Source organism: Pseudophryne corroboree, chromosome 1, assembly GCF_028390025.1.
Source record: "Pseudophryne corroboree isolate aPseCor3 chromosome 1, aPseCor3.hap2, whole genome shotgun sequence".
NCBI classification, from domain to species: Eukaryota; Metazoa; Chordata; class Amphibia; order Anura; family Myobatrachidae; genus Pseudophryne; species Pseudophryne corroboree.
The window spans coordinates 1,034,743,606-1,034,761,413 of record NC_086444.1 but is presented as its reverse complement, the minus strand read 5'-3'; the positions used below and the strand labels follow the sequence as shown (position 1 = coordinate 1,034,761,413).

The window sequence follows — 17,808 nt, the reverse complement described above, 5'->3', positions numbered from 1 at the left end:
TACTCGTATTATCAGAAATGTGTAAAACATTTTTCATTGCCTCAATCATGTAACGTGTGGCCCTACTGGAAGTCACATTTGTCTCTTCACCGTCGACACTGGAGTCAGTATCCGTGTCGGCGTCTATATCTGCCATCTGAGGTAACGGGCGCTTTAGAGCCCCTGACGGCCTATGAGACGTCTGGACAGGCACAAGCTGAGTAGCCGGCTGTCTCATGTCAACCACTGTCTTTTATACAGAGCTGACACTGTCACGTAATTCCTTCCAACAGTTCATCCACTCAGGTGTCGACCCCCTAGGGGGTGACATCACTATTACAGGCAATCTGCTCCGTCTCCACATCATTTTTCTCCTCATACATGTCGACACAAACGTACCGACACACAGCACACACACAGGGAATGCTCTGATAGAGGACAGGACCCCACTAGCCCTTTGGGGAGACAGAGGGAGAGTTTGCCAGCACACACCAGAGCGCTATATATATACAGGGATAACCTTATATAAGTGTTTTTCCCCTTATAGCTGCTGTATTTTTAATACTGCGCATAATTAGTGCCCCCCTCTCTTTTTTAACCCTTTCTGTAGTGTAGTGACTGCAGGGGAGAGCCAGGGAGCTTCCCTCCAACGGAGCTGTGAGGGAAAATGGCGCCAGTGTGCTGAGGAGATAGGCTCCGCCCCCTTCTCGGCGGCCTTATCTCCCGTTTTTCTGTGTATTCTGGCAGGGGTTAAATTCATCCATATAGCCCAGGAGCTATATGTGATGCATTTTTTGCCATCCAAGGTGTTTTTATTGCGTCTCAGGGCGCCCTCCCCCAGCGCCCTGCACCCTCAGTGACCGGAGTGTGAAGTGTGCTGAGAGCAATGGCGCACAGCTGCAGTGCTGTGCGCTACCTTGTTGAAGACAGGACGTCTTCTGCCGCCGATTTTCCGGACCTCTCCTGTCTTCTGGCTCTGTAAGGGGGCCGGCGGCGCGGCTCTGGGACCTATCCATGGCTGGGCCTGTGATCGGTCCCTCTGGAGCTAATGTCCAGTAGCCTAAGAAGCCCAATCCACTCTGCACGCAGGTGAGTTCGCTTCTTCTCCCCTTAGTCCCTCGATGCAGTAAGCCTGTTGACAGCAGGTCTCAGTGAACATAAAAAACCTAAAACTAAACTTTTCACTAAGCAGCTCAGGAGAGCCACCTCGTGTGCACCCTTCTCGTTCGGGCACAAAAATCTAACTGAGGCTTGGAGGAGGGTCATAGGGGGAGGAGCCAGTGCACACCAGGTAGTTCTAAAGCTTTATTTTTGTGCCCAGTCTCCTGCGGAGCCGCTATTCCCCATGGTCCTTACGGAGTCCCCAGCATCCACTAGGACGTCAGAGAAATAATGTTTTTGTCTCCTATTTTCTAGTGATCCAATACCAACGTCTGTGCCTCAGTCAGATGTGTACAGGCTCCTTCATGATGACACAGAACATGAAAATAAACCGAGGCAGTCTGGCTCATTCAAGGTGCTACAGGATATGGTTGATGATGACTCTGGTAAGTAGGCCTATATACATTTTTCAAAGCAATAGGGAAATATATTATCATAGGTAATCTAAAATACTATATTGTACACGTAAAAAGTTGTTGTTATTATTATAGACATGTCAGCGGTACTGCAAAATATAGGTGTAATTTGAGCAAAAATGTGCGTAGATTGTTAGTAAATACTGAAGTGTGATATATGTACTTCTTGTAGACCGCCCTGTAGGCACAAGAAGTGTTAGAGCTCCAGTCTCTAAGCCCAATGCAGGAGCAGCAGCTGTGCAGAAGGTCCCCCTATGTGACAGATGTGGGAATGGAATAGTGTAAGTATGGTGCTGGCTCACAGGAATTTCTAAGTTGCTAAACTGATAACATGCATAGTGCACTTGGCTGAAAGCAAAATTATGTGGTGGCATGTAGCTTCAATGAAGCTCATGGGTTGAATAGGATAATGGTTAAAAACATTTAATAATTATTACATATTTCCCACCTGTTGCAGCCCACGAACATAGGATTTTAATTACCTACTGGTAAATCCTTTTCTCGTAGTCCGTAGAGGATACTGGGGATCAGTTTAGTACCTTGGGGTATAGATGGGTCCACTAGGAGCCATGGGCACTTGAAGAATTTGATAGTGTGGGCTGGCTCCTCCTTCTACGCCCCTCCTACCAGACTCAGTCTAGGAAAATGTGCCCGAGGAGACGGACATACTTTGAGAGAAGGATAGATAAATATAGTGGTGAGATTCCGAACCAGCATACACAAACAGAGGAAAGCCATGCTAACCCAAATTTAAACAGGAACAGCAACAGCTGAACCAACAATACTTAACCAAGTAACAGTGCAGGAAGAACGAAGCACCGGGCGGGCGCCCAGTATCCTCTACGGACTACGAGAAAAGGATTTACCGGTAATTAAAATCTTATTTTCTCTTACGTCCTAGAGGATACTGGAGTTCCATTTAGTACCATGGGGATGTACCAAAGCTCCCAAACCAGGTGGGAGAGTGCTGAGGTTCATGCAGAACTGATTGATCAAACTGAGGGTCCACAGAGGTGATAATGCTGATTTATCTTCAGGAATGAAAGCTATACCTTAAACACACCTTAAATACACTTTACCATGGAGCCGCTGCGGCCGCTATACTTAATACACACTCTACGTACTTTGTACGCTGTTAGTGTACAGAGTCCCGTGCTGTGTACGGACTTTGCGTACAAACGCCGTGCTGACGGTACAAAGTACTCACAGCGCGTACACACCCAGAGATACACTGTAAACCCTTAACAGCTATGCAATGCAATGATAATACACTTTAAACCTTAGCAGGGCAATAAAGACATGACACCAGATTGTAATTAAACCGCTGGGTTCCGACACCACAGCCTATTATTGCTGAAAGGGGGTTACAATACAAAACAATACAATATAACAGAGTAAATGGCTACAGTCAATGTTACATACGTGAGTGGATTCGCCGCGCTACCCAGTCTGGTCCTCCGTCATCTGATAGATAACGTTGTGAGTCTTGTGTCTGACCAGGCCTGCAGCAGGCTCTCTTTATACAATTCATCCAAAACTTAACACAATGGATACTGTAATCTCTTTGTCCATTGGACACAGGGATGGTCATTTACAGTACAGGAGAGGTCATAGGTCGGTTTGAATAGGTGGGCGATGTCTGTTCCAACTGCTCTTGTGGGTGGTCTCCTCTGGATTCCCGCCGCATACATAATGTACAGTAAATACAGTTTATATCTATATTCTGCTCCTGCACATAACTATCCGCAGGAACATGCAATCTTCCTCAAACCAACACCGGAATGTTACCCTTAAAATACCCTACAGCTGGATACCAAACACCACCTTATAACCTTGTTCTGTCCCCTCCTATTCTGTAAAGGTGAATCCCTTTGTTCTGTTACCATTTAAACTGCTGTTACTTTCTGATGTGGTGCAGGGAGACTATGTGTACATTGTGCACTATTTGGATTAAATATGTAATGTGTTTTGATAGCCTTCCATGCGTTCACAAACTCTACCGTAAATACTCATACCACGCGATAATGCGCAGGACCGCGGGAGCGACCATACGCAAATTGCGGATATGCGCACGCACAGCAGAACAAGTACACGCGCGGAGGCCATCTGTGTGTAGTTTGTACGTGATGTGTGTACTGCAATATTTTTCGACTTTGACAGTCCACCCTTTGGCAGTCACCAATAACTGCCACTATCTAATCAATAAACAGAAAAATATCTACACAATATCTACAGAAGTTTGGATGGTCGGGGGAGAGTTGTAGGTGAGAAATGTATGACCTAGTGGGATAGTAGAATGCATGTATGTATGAATCCATGTCTGAGGGGCATGTATCATTGTGCCGTATATGTTCTAAATAAGCTTCGAGGTATTGCGAAGTATACATTAAATCCTTCTCATCCCGTATCAAGGGTCTGTAAATGGGCCAACAAACACTACCGAGCTCTTTTCGGCTTCTTGTTAAAACAAATGGGGTGCACATTTAGTTGATGATACATGGAGGGGGAAACATAAGTGAGTGCTAGTATATGTGGATATCACCTGTCGACTATGTGTGCTATTAACGGAAGGTTGCAGAGATGAAGATAAGACATATAAGTAAAATACATTCACATAAACATTTTGGGTAGGGCTGATGTCTTTTTCCGGATGGATGTATCTGGGCAGAGGGGGAGACAAAAGAAAAACGGGTGAAAGATACAGGCCATGAAATTCATTTGCAATCCTTATCATAACACTGTCTCTATGGATGGGTCATAAATTAAATCTGCTGCTGTAACAGCGCCCTCGCTCCTTAGACTCATCAACTTTGTGCCGTGCTTGCGCCGCGTCAGAATTCGAACACACCTAAATATCAAACCAATAATTATGACGACTGCCAGGATACAAAGGAGAAACTTCCCTACACTCATAATAACATTTTGAGCCCACTCTCCTAAACCTGAGAACCAATTTCGTGGGTTCAACCATGAGACCCAGCCGGTCAGTTCATTACTCAGTCGCCAAGGTAAGGTTGTGTTTCCTCCTGAACTCCCACTTCAACTGCAAGATATCGTCCATCTTTTGATCGATGATCTCCGTTGGGTCGTCAGTACTGTTGGTAATATACGTACAGCACTTCACACCATATTGGGTTGCCAGTGTAACACAGTACCCACCCGTCACGGCTGTAATATAATTTAGGACCATCCTGTGCTGAATCAGTTCCTTCTTGTAAGCTTGAAACTCCCTTCCCGTATACCTGAAGGTGTCGTCATACATCTCAGTGATATTATCTATCAAGTTCGCTAGCACATGGATATACCTATAATTTATAATTCCTCTGGCAGTACGGGTGATGTCTAATGCGAGAAGGAATTGAATCCCGGTGGATTAGTGGATCAAATCAGAGGCTGCGTGCTCTGTCCTATCTATGAGGTGTCTCTTGATGATGTGTTCATAGTGAGTATGAGTATAAGGAGCCTGAGCACTGCGGTGAACGTCTTTCATCTTATCATGGGTTATGGTCATGACCTCTGGTAGTACTCTCCCAATATAACACAATCCCTCTGAGCTCGGGGCAAGCCACTTGTACGCCTTCCTCCCACATATGAAATAGGCATCATCTGGGAGAACATAGGGGACAAAATATGACATCACCATATTACAAACTTTCCAAGTAAAGAAACCTATCCATAGTTCTCCCATCTGCTCAGTACAAGTATCGGGCTGGATGATATGGGCACAATACCCTGGCGATACTTTTCCAACCCACATGGTCTTGTTTCCACGAGTATACCTATACCGAAAATACCTCCCCCTGTTGGCTATTTGGCGTACAAGTTCAGAGTCTATGGGTATCCTATCAGCTCTGTGTGAAAAGGTCATTGTCTGTATATTCCACGTCACTTCCCAAGTTCCCGGTTTTCGGTAATTGGAAATATTGAAACACAATAAGGATCTGTCTACATGATACTGGTGGAGCTTCAAACCAGGGGGCCTAGAAATATTGAATTTCTTGTCCACAGGTCTCCCGGCCCGTAATTCGAGTACCTCATCTATTGCTAAAGGGTATGGTACTAATCCTGACTTGCTCTGACCTTGAGGTACCTGTGAGCACACCCAGCATTCTGTCTGGTTTAAGACCTTACCCACTAGTGAGTGGTAATCACTCAACGGATGACGGTCCATGTCGATATTAAGGTTGGACTGACATCTCTGGATGCACCCATCCTCAACTATTTTCTCACAATTCCTACAAATACAATATTCATCAGACAATAACCCCTCACAGTGCCTCCGAGCTCCCTGACTACCAGAGCGCTTACTGATGCCAGCCTTTACCAAAATGATGCGCTGATCCTGAGATCCTACAAATTCATACTTGCCATCAGAACCCATTCCAGATCCCTGCTCGACCTCTCTGGGACCCTCACAAAAACAAACTGTCCTTATCAAAACCAGAATTACTAATAGAACCCGAAACGCAGTCTCTTGTGATCGATCCATTTCGTTAGGGGAAAGGAGGAAAATAAGAAGGAGAAAAGAAAGGAAAAATGCAGGGGGAGGTGAAAAAAAGAAAGTGGTACGACAACCGTTCTAGCTCTTGTTACTCTCTGTGCTCAGATGCCCTTCAACAGTCCTGCCTCTCAACTTTCCCGGAACAGACACTCCAGTGATACGAGATTCTCTACACTCTGCTTTTTGTCACAAGTTCTCTCCGGGTCAGCGACCTTCTTGCAGTGGGACGAGTGGATCCAAGTCTCTCTTTCGGCGACTTTCAATGCTGTTGTGCTGGTTAACAAGACTTGATATGGTCCTTCCCACCTGTCAATGAGGCAACCTGAGCGTAAGAAATTTCAAATCATCACATAATTCCCAGGTTCAATGTCATGACAATTACTGTTCGGTAGGTCAGGAATCACCAGCTTTAAATTTCTTTGTTGATTTCTCAGCTGCTGGCTCATCCCAACCCACAGTCACTTCATTATTACATTTCAAAACATCCTGGGGGTCTATCATTACATGAGGTTGTCGACCAAAAAGAATTTCAAAGGGTGATAGGTTAAGGGGAGACCTGGGAGTGGTTCTGATGCTGTACAACACTAGTGGCAAAGCTTCTGGCCACGACAATCCAGTTTCCACCATTAATTTGCTCAGCTTGTTCTTAATAGTGCTATTCACTCTCTCCACCTTTGCACTCACCTGTGGACGGTACGTAGTATGCAGCTTGCTATTAATTCCCATCAGCTTGCACATGACCTGAAAGACTTCACCTGTAAAATGGGTACCCCTATCACTTTCAATTATTTTAGGGATACCATATCTACACACAAATTCCTGCACAATTTTCTTTGCAGTGAACGTAGCAGTATTTGTGGCAGCAGGGAACGCTTCTACCCAGTTAGAAAATACGTCAATACAAACTAACAAATATTTTAAATTCCTACAGGGTGGTAACTGTATGAAATCGATTTGTATTACCTGAAAAGGTCCGTCTGTTGGAGGGATATGGGATGGCTCTGTTGGTATTGACTTTCCAATATTCTTCCTCAAGCAAGTAAAACATGTCATTGCTCTCTTACCTGCATGAGAAGAGAATCCTGGCGCACACCAGTAGGCTCTCACCAGCTTACACATACCCTCTTTACCCAGATGAGTCAGACCGTGTGCCGCCTCAGCTAAGCTTGGAAGATATGCTGTGGGGGCCACTGGCTTACCTTGTCCATCTGTCCACAGTCCCGAGGATTCCTGGCCATATCCCTTTGACCTCCAGACTGCCTTTTCCTGTAATGAATACAAATCTTGCATTTCAATTAATTGTTGTGTGTTGATCGTGTTAAATGTCATCAGTGGTGTGATGTTCGTTTGTATAGGGGTGCTGGCTGCTGATTTAGCAGCTTCGTCTGCCCGGCTGTTACCAAGTGAAATTGGGTCTTGGTTGTATGTGCTTTGCACTTGATAACAGCCACTCTGTCTGGTTCCTGTATCGCTGTTAGAAGTCTTTTTATGTGGGACGCATGCGCTACAGGTGTGCCAGCTGCTGTCATAAAATTTCTGAGGCGCCATAGGGCCCCGAAATCATGCACCACTCCAAAGGCATACCTAGAATCTGTGTATATATTAGCTGACTTACCCTTGGCCAATTCACACGCTCTGGTTAGGGCGACCAACTCAGCAACTTGTGCTGAGTGCGGTGGGCCCATGGGTTTAGCTTCTATGATACCTCTGTCGTCTACAACTGCATATCCAGTACACAGGTCCCCCGAGTCCATTTGTCTGTGGCAACTACCATCAGTGTAGAAGGTAAAGTCTACCCCTTCCAGTGGGCTGTCACTGATGTCAGGTCTCGCGGTGAAAGTCTGATTCAGGTATTCCATACACTCATGCGTATCAGTGTCTACACTAAATCCTCCTTCACCATCATTCTCATCCTCCACCCTTTGTGCCTGTCCAGGCACACTTGGCAAGTAAGTTGCAGAATTTAGTGAGCTGCATCTCTTAATGGTGATGTTTACAGGGGCCATCAGTGATAATTCCTACTTTGAAATCCGAGCAGATGAGACATGTCTGGTTTGGGCGGAGTTCAGTAAGGCTGATACTGCATGAGGTGTATGGATGGTCAGGTTGTGTCCTAACACTACGTCCTCGCTTTTATTTACTAGCAAAGCTATCGCTGCAACACTTCGCAAGCATGTGGGGAGAGACCGCGCTACAGTGTCCAACTGTGCACTGTAGTAAGCTACCGGCCTGCTGGCATCACCATGTCTCTGGGTTAAAACTCCTGCTGCGCACCCTGCACTTTCTGTACCGAATAATTCAAAGGGCTTCACATAATCTGGCATACCTAATGCAGGTGCCTGTGATAGGCACTGTTTGAGTCTCTCAAAGGCCAGTTCGGACTCATCTGTGTGCGAGACCCGTTCTGGTTTGTTTGAAGAAACCTTTTCTTGCAAAGGTAAAGCCAGTATAGAGAACCCTGGAATCCAATTTCGGCAGTACCCACACATTCCAAGGAAAGTGCGGATCTGTTGCTGCGTTTGTGGAAGAGTCATGTCGCGAATCGCCTGTATTCTATCAGCGGTGAGGTGTCTAAGTCCTTGAGTCAAGCAATGTCCCAAATATTTTACCCTGGTCTGGCACAACTGCAACTTATCCTTTGAAACCTTGTGTCCCGTTTGGGAAAGATGAAACAGAAGCTGTTTCGTGTCTTTCAAGGGCGATTCGAGTGAGTCAGAACACAACAATAAGTCATCGACATACTGTGTTAGCACTGATCCACTCTCAGGTTGAAAGGATTGTAAATAGTCATGCAAAGCCTGGGAGAAAATACTCGGGCTGTCAATGAAACCTTGGGGGAGACGAGTCTAGGTGTACTGTACTCCGCTGTATGTAAAAGCAAAAAGATATTGGCTGTCAGGGTGCAGAGGGACAGAAAAGAAGGCAGAACAGAGGTCGATGACAGTGAAGAATTTTGCAGTAGAGGGAATTTGCATGAGGATGACAGCTGGATTGGGCACTACGGGGAATTGGCTCTCAACTATCTTGTTTATCCCCCTTAGATCCTGCACTAGCCTGTAATCCCTCCCCCCCACTCTTTTTCACAGGGAAGATGGGACTATTGGCAGTGCTGGACGTCCTGACTAGGATGCCCTGTTGTAGCAACCGCTCTATGACGGGGTACACTCCTAATTCTACCTCTGGCTTCAGAGGATACTGAGGGATTTTTGGAGCTATCCTACCATCTTTTACTTGCACTGCTACTGGAGCTACATTCGCCATCAATCCAGTGTCTTGTCCATCTTTGGTCCAAAGGGAACCCGGTATTTGTGAGATAATTTCCTCTACCTTTGATGGACACTTGTCTATAACAGTAGAATGTGACATTAGCCTTTGAGGGGTGTCTAGTATATCTTGTACTTCTTGAGCGTGGTTCCCAGGTATATCCAAGAAGACACCCTCAGGAGTACAGTATATGACACACCGCATTTTACATAATAAATCTCTCCCGAGTAGATTAGTCGGAGCCGATGCAGCCAACAGGAAAGAATGTTTGGTTTGCAAGGGCCCTATCGTAATCTCTGCAGGTCTACTCAAAGGGTATTGTTGCACAGTTCCTGTTACTCCCATTGCCGAAATTGTTTTACCCATGGTTTTTATACCTACTGTCGAATTTAACACTGACCTGGCCGCCCCTGTGTCTACAAGAAAAGGTAATGGTACACCAGCTACATCAACCGTGACCTCAGGTTCACTTCCAAGGCTAGCAATTAACTTCACTGGCTGCAGACTATAGGTGTGGCCCAACCCCTATTGTGTGGTGAGACCCTCCCACAGCGCATTGGCAGCTACAATTTGTGAGGAGGGTAGCTGTGAGTTTTCGGAGGCCTGCCAGTCTCTCCTTGGTGGGTACCTCCTTGTTTCTCCTGCATGTAGCTCATAACCTCTCCTATATGGTTCCTGATCCCAATTATGTGAATTGTAGTGAGGTCCGTATTCTGGTCTAGGGGGTCGGTTTACGTTATGTGTACCTTTATTCCTACAATCCTGGGCAAAATGTCCTTCCTTTTTACAAGCGTAGCATACTCTAGGTCTTTTCCAATCAACAGGGGTCTGGGTTTTCGGCTGATGGGGTTTTGCCGTAAGGGCCTGTATACTTAGCGTCATCAGCTTTTCCCCCTGTGACTCCCTGTGCTTACTGATGTTCCTATCATGCTCGACAGCGGACTCTCTCAATGCAGCCACCGAGATACCTCTCCAGTTTGGTAGAGAGGTCTGTACCCTTGTTCTCAGTGCCTCCTTCAACCCGTCCATTAATACTGAAACAGCTACCTCCCTGTGATGTACATTGTCTCTAATGTCCTCGATCCCAGTGTATCTAGCCATTTCCTGCAGTGCTCGATGGAAATATTCGGATGCCGTTTCACCTTCCTTTTGTCTTATGGAAAAGATTTTATTCCATTTGACAACAGTAGGGAAATATACTCCTAATTGCAGATTGATTTGCCGTACATTCTCCTGATTGTATTCATCAGTGAGAGGTACTTCTGCGTCTAACTTACAATCGGTTATGAATTTCGCGGGGTCAATATTTGAAGGTAAACATACCCGTAGCACTGTTCGCCAATCTTTGTTCGTGGGTTCGTTGACGTTACCTAACTCTTTAATGAACCTCTGGCATGCGACTAGATCTTTTCTGGGATCGGGAAATTCTGACATAATTGACCTTAACTCTGCCCGGGACCAAGGACAATGCATGGCAATGTTCCTGATGGCAGTGACTCCCTGAGCGTCAGTCTTCCCATTGGGGACTGCTATCACCCTGACAGGATTTAACTCAATTACATCATTCTGGTTTGATTCTACAATGTGAGGTGCCATTGTCTCTGCATAATGTATGGTACCGTACTTACCTGTGGACACGACCTCACTTATCCCTCCGCTAGGGGGCCTGACTACTGCTCTTGTTGGTTGGACCGTGCCCACCTGAGTGTCTTGTATGGTGGCTGCTAGAGAGAGTGCCGATATCGTGCTGGGCTCATCTTCCTGCTCGCAGTCCTGGGGAAAATTTAAAATGGGATACAACTGGCAAGGGTTAGCATTAGTACATTTATCAATTACTCTCCTATCCTGTACCAATGTACCATTGTCTGTAGCCACTTTCTCCTCCACAATATATGGTGGTGGTGGTGCGGTCGCCATTGCTTTCCTGCTAGGTTTGGAACCTGCTGCGCGAGCTAATTCCCTTTGCATATCCCCCTCCTGTTGCCATAAATTTAAACAATCTGTATGTTTAATCCTTTGTTTCTTGGATTTTATCAGACATATCCTTAACCTTAAGTTCTGTAATACCTCTGGTTCAAAGCTGCCCACCCTAGGGAATGGTACCCTATCATTGTTAGTCATACATACCCACTCATTGCATAAAACTTCTGTGTGTGAACCATATTTTTCACACATGATAAACCTTTTGGCCACAATTCTGCCTGAACCCTGTCTAAACGTCTCTTACTTGAGCAACTGGCTATAAAGTGACACAGTGCACATAACATGGCTCAAACAAACAATAACATGTATTAAAATGATGTATTGCACAGACCCTTAATTTGTAAACATTAGCATTGTAAACATTAAAGGACAGTCTTTGTGCAGGATTTTTTTATCAATGGTGAGACTTCTGACTCATACCGTTTTGGGTATGTGGTGTGTGCCTTGATGTTAAAAGGTGGGTTCCAGCCGGGCAGCCCAGCAACACACCACACACTTGACCCAATCGCAGATGGATGCAGCGAAAACACCGGTAGAGGTCCAAAGAAGATTGAAGGTCCCACTCCAGGCTGGAACCCACCTTTTAACATCAAGGCACACACCACATACCCAAAACGGTATGAGTCAGAAGTCTCACCATTGATAAAAAATCTTGCACAAAGACTCTCCTTTAATATTTACAATGCTAATGTTTACAAATTAAGGGTCTGTGCAATACATCATTTTAATACATGTTATTGTTTGAGCCATGTTATGTGCACTGTGTCACTTTATAACCATGGATGTCCAAAAATAAAACATTTGTCTTTTTTGTTATAAACTAGACTTTGTTTTATGATCATCATTGCTACCTCCTTGAGAAAAATAGCGCTCACCATAGATATCATCTTTTTCTTCAAATTCAATTTTTCGACACATATGGTGTATGCTAATTGATATTCTTAGTGTGCAGCAATTTTTCTCCTAGTGCGCAGTAGTCCATCTTACCCATCTTTTTCTTGAGCAACTGGCTCCCATATTTGTGGGTCTTTTCTAATAACTTTAAAAAAAATTCCCACAAACACCAAAATACTCAATATAAGTAGACGGTGGAAGTATCCCTGAGTGCCTTCCACTCGCTCTCGCCCACGCTGGCCAGTACAACTATACACTGTTGGTAGCGGATCGCAATGTACCCAACTTAGGGCTCCTATTAGACCTTACAACACCGTAATTTCTTTCGGTGGAAGTTCTGTTTGGAATATTTTCCTGAGAGAGGCAGCGAAAAATTCCTTTTCGGTATCTTTCAACTAGAATTGTTTGTAGGGTGAAAAACAGAGAAATTAGTTAACTATCCTTCACCCTTTCCAGTGAAGCCCACCAGGGACATTTCCCGACGTTATCAAAGAAAAACCCCTTTGTCTATACAATCACGTCTGCGTATGCTCTTCCACAGCGCATATGACACAATGGTATCACGTTGTGCTGTGCAGAACAAACGGACATGCGATGCAATAGCACAGCCTATAGATACTAGTTATCTATATGCCCTACAATTGCTGTAGACCACTTTAGCCTAGACCACTCCAAACCACTTTAGACCACTTCAGTTGTATGGGATCACTTCAGACCACTTCAGTTCCTAATAACGCAGGGTAGCGAACCCTACGCCACCGGGCCTCTACTAACCCAGTGTTACCACTTCAGACCACTTCAGTTCTTGGGTTCAGTATCCACTCAATCCTGCATTCGCTCACTCAAATACACTTTGTTTTTCTGTACAGAAAATTTGGATTCATTCAAGTTGGCAGCTTTACCCCCAGAGGCAATTTTTAAAAAAAAAATTATTTATACTAAATTTTGTTTTTATACTAAAAAAAATTCTTTTTTAGAAACCGGGTAGTTTTGTGCTATTGTAGCGTGGCTACTGTCCCACCTTTAAACTAAACGAACTATTGTGTAATTTTTACGTAGCGCCCGTACTCTTACGCAATTTGCGTAAACATGCGATCGTGCGTGTCTCTTACGCTGCGTGTGCAGTTCCGTACTGTGTCTGAGACATGTGTACAAAACCGTACGTCCGCAATAGCACAAATCATACAATTCTATAAATGTGAGCAATAAAACTACTATTGCCCACTAAACACAATCCACACTTGTTCCGTTTTAACCCTCTTACTACTGGGCCAGAACCGCGTTTTGTGATTTTACTCTTACTTCCTTAAATACTTATTTTATTTTTAACTATATAGCAACAAATGTCTCCGGTTTCACACAGGTCCAGATGAATCTAGCAATCTGAATGTTATGGCAACAATGTGAGAGAGTATGCAAAGTATGGGTGCCGTGTACGCTTTTGGCGCCAAAAAAATTCACAGATTTTAAATAGCTTTTTTTCCTGTTTACCTTACGAGTTCTACCAGCATCTCTACAAACCATACAGAGCAGACGCCATCTAATCAGCAATCAAGTAGGGTTTTCAGTGCATCCATCGACCAGGAAAAGGATACGTAGGATACTTTCTGTCCACCCTTTGTGGATAGATTAAGTCTGCTGTGACCTGTTAGGTAGTAAGTATGTGGAAAACCGGAGGAGCCCCCAATTGATAATGCTGATTTATCTTCAGGAATGAAAGCTATACCTTAAACACACCTTAAATACACTTTACCATGGAGCCGCTGCGGCCGCTATACTTAATACACACTCTACGTACTTTTTACGCTGTTAGGTAGAGGCAACGGATCTTCGAGGAGCATCTCAAGGAGGTCCGCGTAACAGGCCCTTTTTGGCCAGTCCGGAGCAATGAAAATTGCTTGAACCTTTTTCCTTTTTATTCTTTTCAGAACTCTTGGGATCAGAGAAGTGGAGGAAACACGTACACCATCTGATAGACCCATGGAGTCGTCAGAGCGTCCACCGCCACTGCCTGTAGGTCTCTTGACCTGGAACAATACCGCTTGAGCTTCTTGTTGAGATGAGAGGCCATCATGTTGATGTGTGGATATCCCCACCGACGATTCAAGCACCTGAACACCTCCGGGTGAAGGCCCCACTCCCCCGGGTGTAGGTCGTGTCTGCTGAGGAAGTCTGCTTCCCAGTTGTCTACTCCCAGAATGAAGCCCGCCGACAACGTCACAGTGTTTTTTTCTGCCCAGAGGAGAATTCTTGACACCTTTGACATTGCTGCTCTGCTTTTCGTTCCACCCTGTCAGTTTATGTACGTCACTGCTGTCACATTGTCCGACTGGACCTGAATAGCCCGATCCTGAAGGAGATAAGAGGCCTGCAGAAGGGCATTGTATATGGCCCTGAGTTCCAGAATGTTGATTGGAAGGGTGACTTCCTGACTCCTTGAAACTGCACCCCCTGATTGACTGCTCCCCAACCTCTGAGGCTCGCATCCGTGGTTAACAGGATCCAGTCCTGAATTCCGAACCTCCGACCCTCGATGAGCTGAGAAATCTGTAGCCACCACACAAGGGAGACCCTGGCTTTTGGCAACAGACGGATCGTCTGGTGCATGTGAAGATGCGATCCGGACCATTTGTCCAACAGATCGAGCTGGAAGGGTCTTGCGTGAAACCTTCCGTATTGAAGCACCTCGTAAGAGGCCACCATTTTCCCCAGAAGTCAAATGCACAGATGCACCGATATCCGGGTTCAGAACATCCCAAACCATCGATTGGATTCAACTGAAAATGCCTTTTCCAATGGAAGGAACACTTTCTGCGACTCCGTTTCCAGTATCATTCCCAGGAATGAGAGCCTCTGTGTTGGATCTATGTGAGATTTCGGAAAGTTCAGAATCCACCTGTGATCCTGGAGAAGTTTGGTTAAGAGACCAATGCTGTCCAGCAACCTCTCCCTGGACGGCGCCTTCATCAGAAGATCGTCCAGGTACGGAATTATGTTCACTCCCTGCTTGCGAAGGAGAAACATCATCTCCGCCATAACTTTGGTGAATACTCTCAGTGCCGTTGAGAGACCAGATGGCAGGGCCTGGAACTGGTAGTGACAGTCCTATAGTGCAAACCGTACATAATCCTGATGAGGCGGCCAGATCGGAATGTGAAGGTATGCATCCTTGATATACAGAGACACAAGGAATTCCCCTTCCTCCAGACCTGAGATCACCGCTCTCAGAGACTCCATCTTGAACTTGAACACTTTTAAGAACGGATTCAAGGACTTGAGGTTCAGAACACGTCGTACCGAACTGTCCGGTTTCGGTACTACAAACAAGTTGGAATAGTATCCCTTGTTGTGCAGATGAGGTGGAACTGGAACAATGACTTGAGTCTGTACCAGTTTTTGGATGGCCTGCTGTAAAGTTATACTTGCCTCTTGTGAAGCTGGTAAGCCTGATTTGAAGACTCTGTGAGGTGGGAGGTCTTGGAACTCCAGTCTGTAGCCCAGGGAAATAAGATCTATGACCCAGGGATCCTGGCACGAACTTGACCAGATGTGACTGAAGAATTTTAGTCGGGCTCCCACCTGACAGCCCTCCAGGCCTCGCGGTCCTCCGTCATGCTAAAGGCTTTGAGGAAGCAGAGCCTGAGCTCTGTTCCTGAGCACCTGCAGCTGCTGGTTTGCGTGGTTTACCTCTTGCACCTCTGGGAAATGTAGAACTGCCTCTGGATTTTCCCTTAAACTTGGCTGTCCGAAAGGACTGTAATTTTTAAGCTGAATAAGCTTTCCTGGCTGGGGAGCTACGGAAGGAAGATAAGTAGACTTACCCGCAGTAACTTTGGAGATCAATTTGTCTAGTTCGTCTCCAAACAAGACCTCTCCTATGAATGTCAGGCCTTCCATGCCTTTCCTGGAGTCCGCATCAGCAGTCCACTGGTGTAGCCACAGGCCACTGCGTGCTGACACTGCCATAGCGGTGGTGCATGCATTAAGCAAACCAATCTCTTTTATGGCCTCCATGATAAGGTTTGCAGAGTCCTGTATATGCTGCAGGAGTAAAACAACATCCCCCCTAGACAAGGAATGAATCTAACCCCTCAATTAGGCAATGTCTTTTGTGATCCACACACATGCACTAGTGGGTCTTTGGGCCACCCTGCAGCTGTGTACAATGATTTGAGCGTAGTCTCAATTTTACGATCAGCCGTATCTTTGAGGGAGGCTGCACCAGGGACAGGCAATATAATTTCATGTGACAGCCTAGAGACTAGGGAAGCCAATCACGGGCCATTTTTTCAATCCCGGGTACCGGGATTTGAAAAATGGGCAATCCCGGGATACCCGGGATTGGCTTTTAGATAGGTGCCCGCCCACTCGCCCCGCACATATAATTTACCATATACCGAGGGCGACGGGAGGGAGGGAATCATCCTTTGATCGCTGCTGGCGGCTCCTGACAGCGCAGCGTGATCTCTCACGCTGCGCTGGGGACCCAGAAGGAGGAAGCCGGCCAGCGTCTGAGCGTCCTGTGGACGCTCAACGCTGATCCCTCAATCCCCGGAATTGGAGCTTCCAATCCCGGGATTGAATCCCGGCCATTTTTGGGCCTAAATCCCGGGATCCCGCCGATCCTGATTCCGGGATTGGCCACCATACTAGAGACTGATGCATCCACTATTTGCGGATTTTCCCATTTTTTCCTATCCTCCAGAGGAAAAGGGAAAGATGAAAGCAACCTTTTAGGGATTTGAAATTTCTTATCTGGATTAACCCACGGTTCTTCAAACAGGGTATTCAATTCCTTTGATGCAGGAAAAGTGACTGAGGACTTTTTTTTTACATTAAAATAAGATTCCTCACACTCCTCTGACACCTTATCAGAAATTTGCAGAACATCTCTGATAGCCTCTAAAAGAGCCTCAATTCCCTGTGTCAGAGTAGAATCCCCCCTCCCCTCCAAATCCACCTCACCCTCCTCCATGTCTGACCCGTCAGCGTCAGACTGCAGGATATGGGCTAGAGATAGTCTTTGCGGACAAATGGGAGGGGATTGAGCCCCCAACCCCAGGATGACCCCCTGGTACCGTTGAGGTAAACCGTGCCCATCCGTACCCTCATGCCGCAATAATGTCCGGCGACCCGCTAGACGGGAGGCTGGCTTAGTACTCACCTCTCTTCTTTCTTCTGGCTATGTTAGGGGTGGTGGCGTGCTGCCGAAATGTACGCTCGCCGTGGTGGGGCTTGCAAATAGTTCCCTCAGGAGCTCAGTGTCCTGTCAGCGGGCAATGGGACTATTAACCCTTCAAGAGGTTGGGCCGTTCTCCCCCTAAGTCCCACAAACCAGGCAGGCTGGTGTCAACCAGCCCTGCCTGAATTAACAAACATATAAAATAAATGCAGAGAACTCTTCAGGAGCTTCCATAAGCGTGACCGGCTCCTCCGGGCACATTTACTGGACTGAGTCTGGTAGGAGGGGCATAGAGGGAGGAGCCAGCACACACTATCAAATTCTTAGTGTCCATGGCTCCTAGTGGACCCGTGTATTCCCCATGGTACTAAATGGAACCCCAGTATCCTCTAGGATGTAAGAGAAAAACCATGCACCCACAAAAGATC

At 46.0% G+C, this 17,808-nt stretch overlaps 1 protein-coding gene and 1 long non-coding RNA gene across 3 annotated transcripts in view; one reads left to right on the top strand and one right to left on the bottom strand.

The window, feature by feature from the left end:
- LOC134923608 (uncharacterized) overlaps positions 1–17,808 on the bottom strand; it is a 211,205-nt gene that overhangs the window by 152,031 nt on the left and 41,366 nt on the right. The gene's annotated exons all lie outside the window — the stretch shown is intronic.
- The window catches only part of PDLIM3 (PDZ and LIM domain 3), a 170,260-nt gene that overhangs the window by 149,704 nt on the left and 2,748 nt on the right, over positions 1–17,808 (top strand). For both annotated transcript variants that reach the window (XM_063920766.1, XM_063920765.1), the window contains 2 exons: positions 1,396–1,526; positions 1,729–1,837. In XM_063920766.1, coding sequence (XP_063776836.1) covers positions 1,396–1,526; positions 1,729–1,837 — 240 coding nt within the window. The remainder of the gene's footprint in view (positions 1–1,395; positions 1,527–1,728; positions 1,838–17,808) is intronic.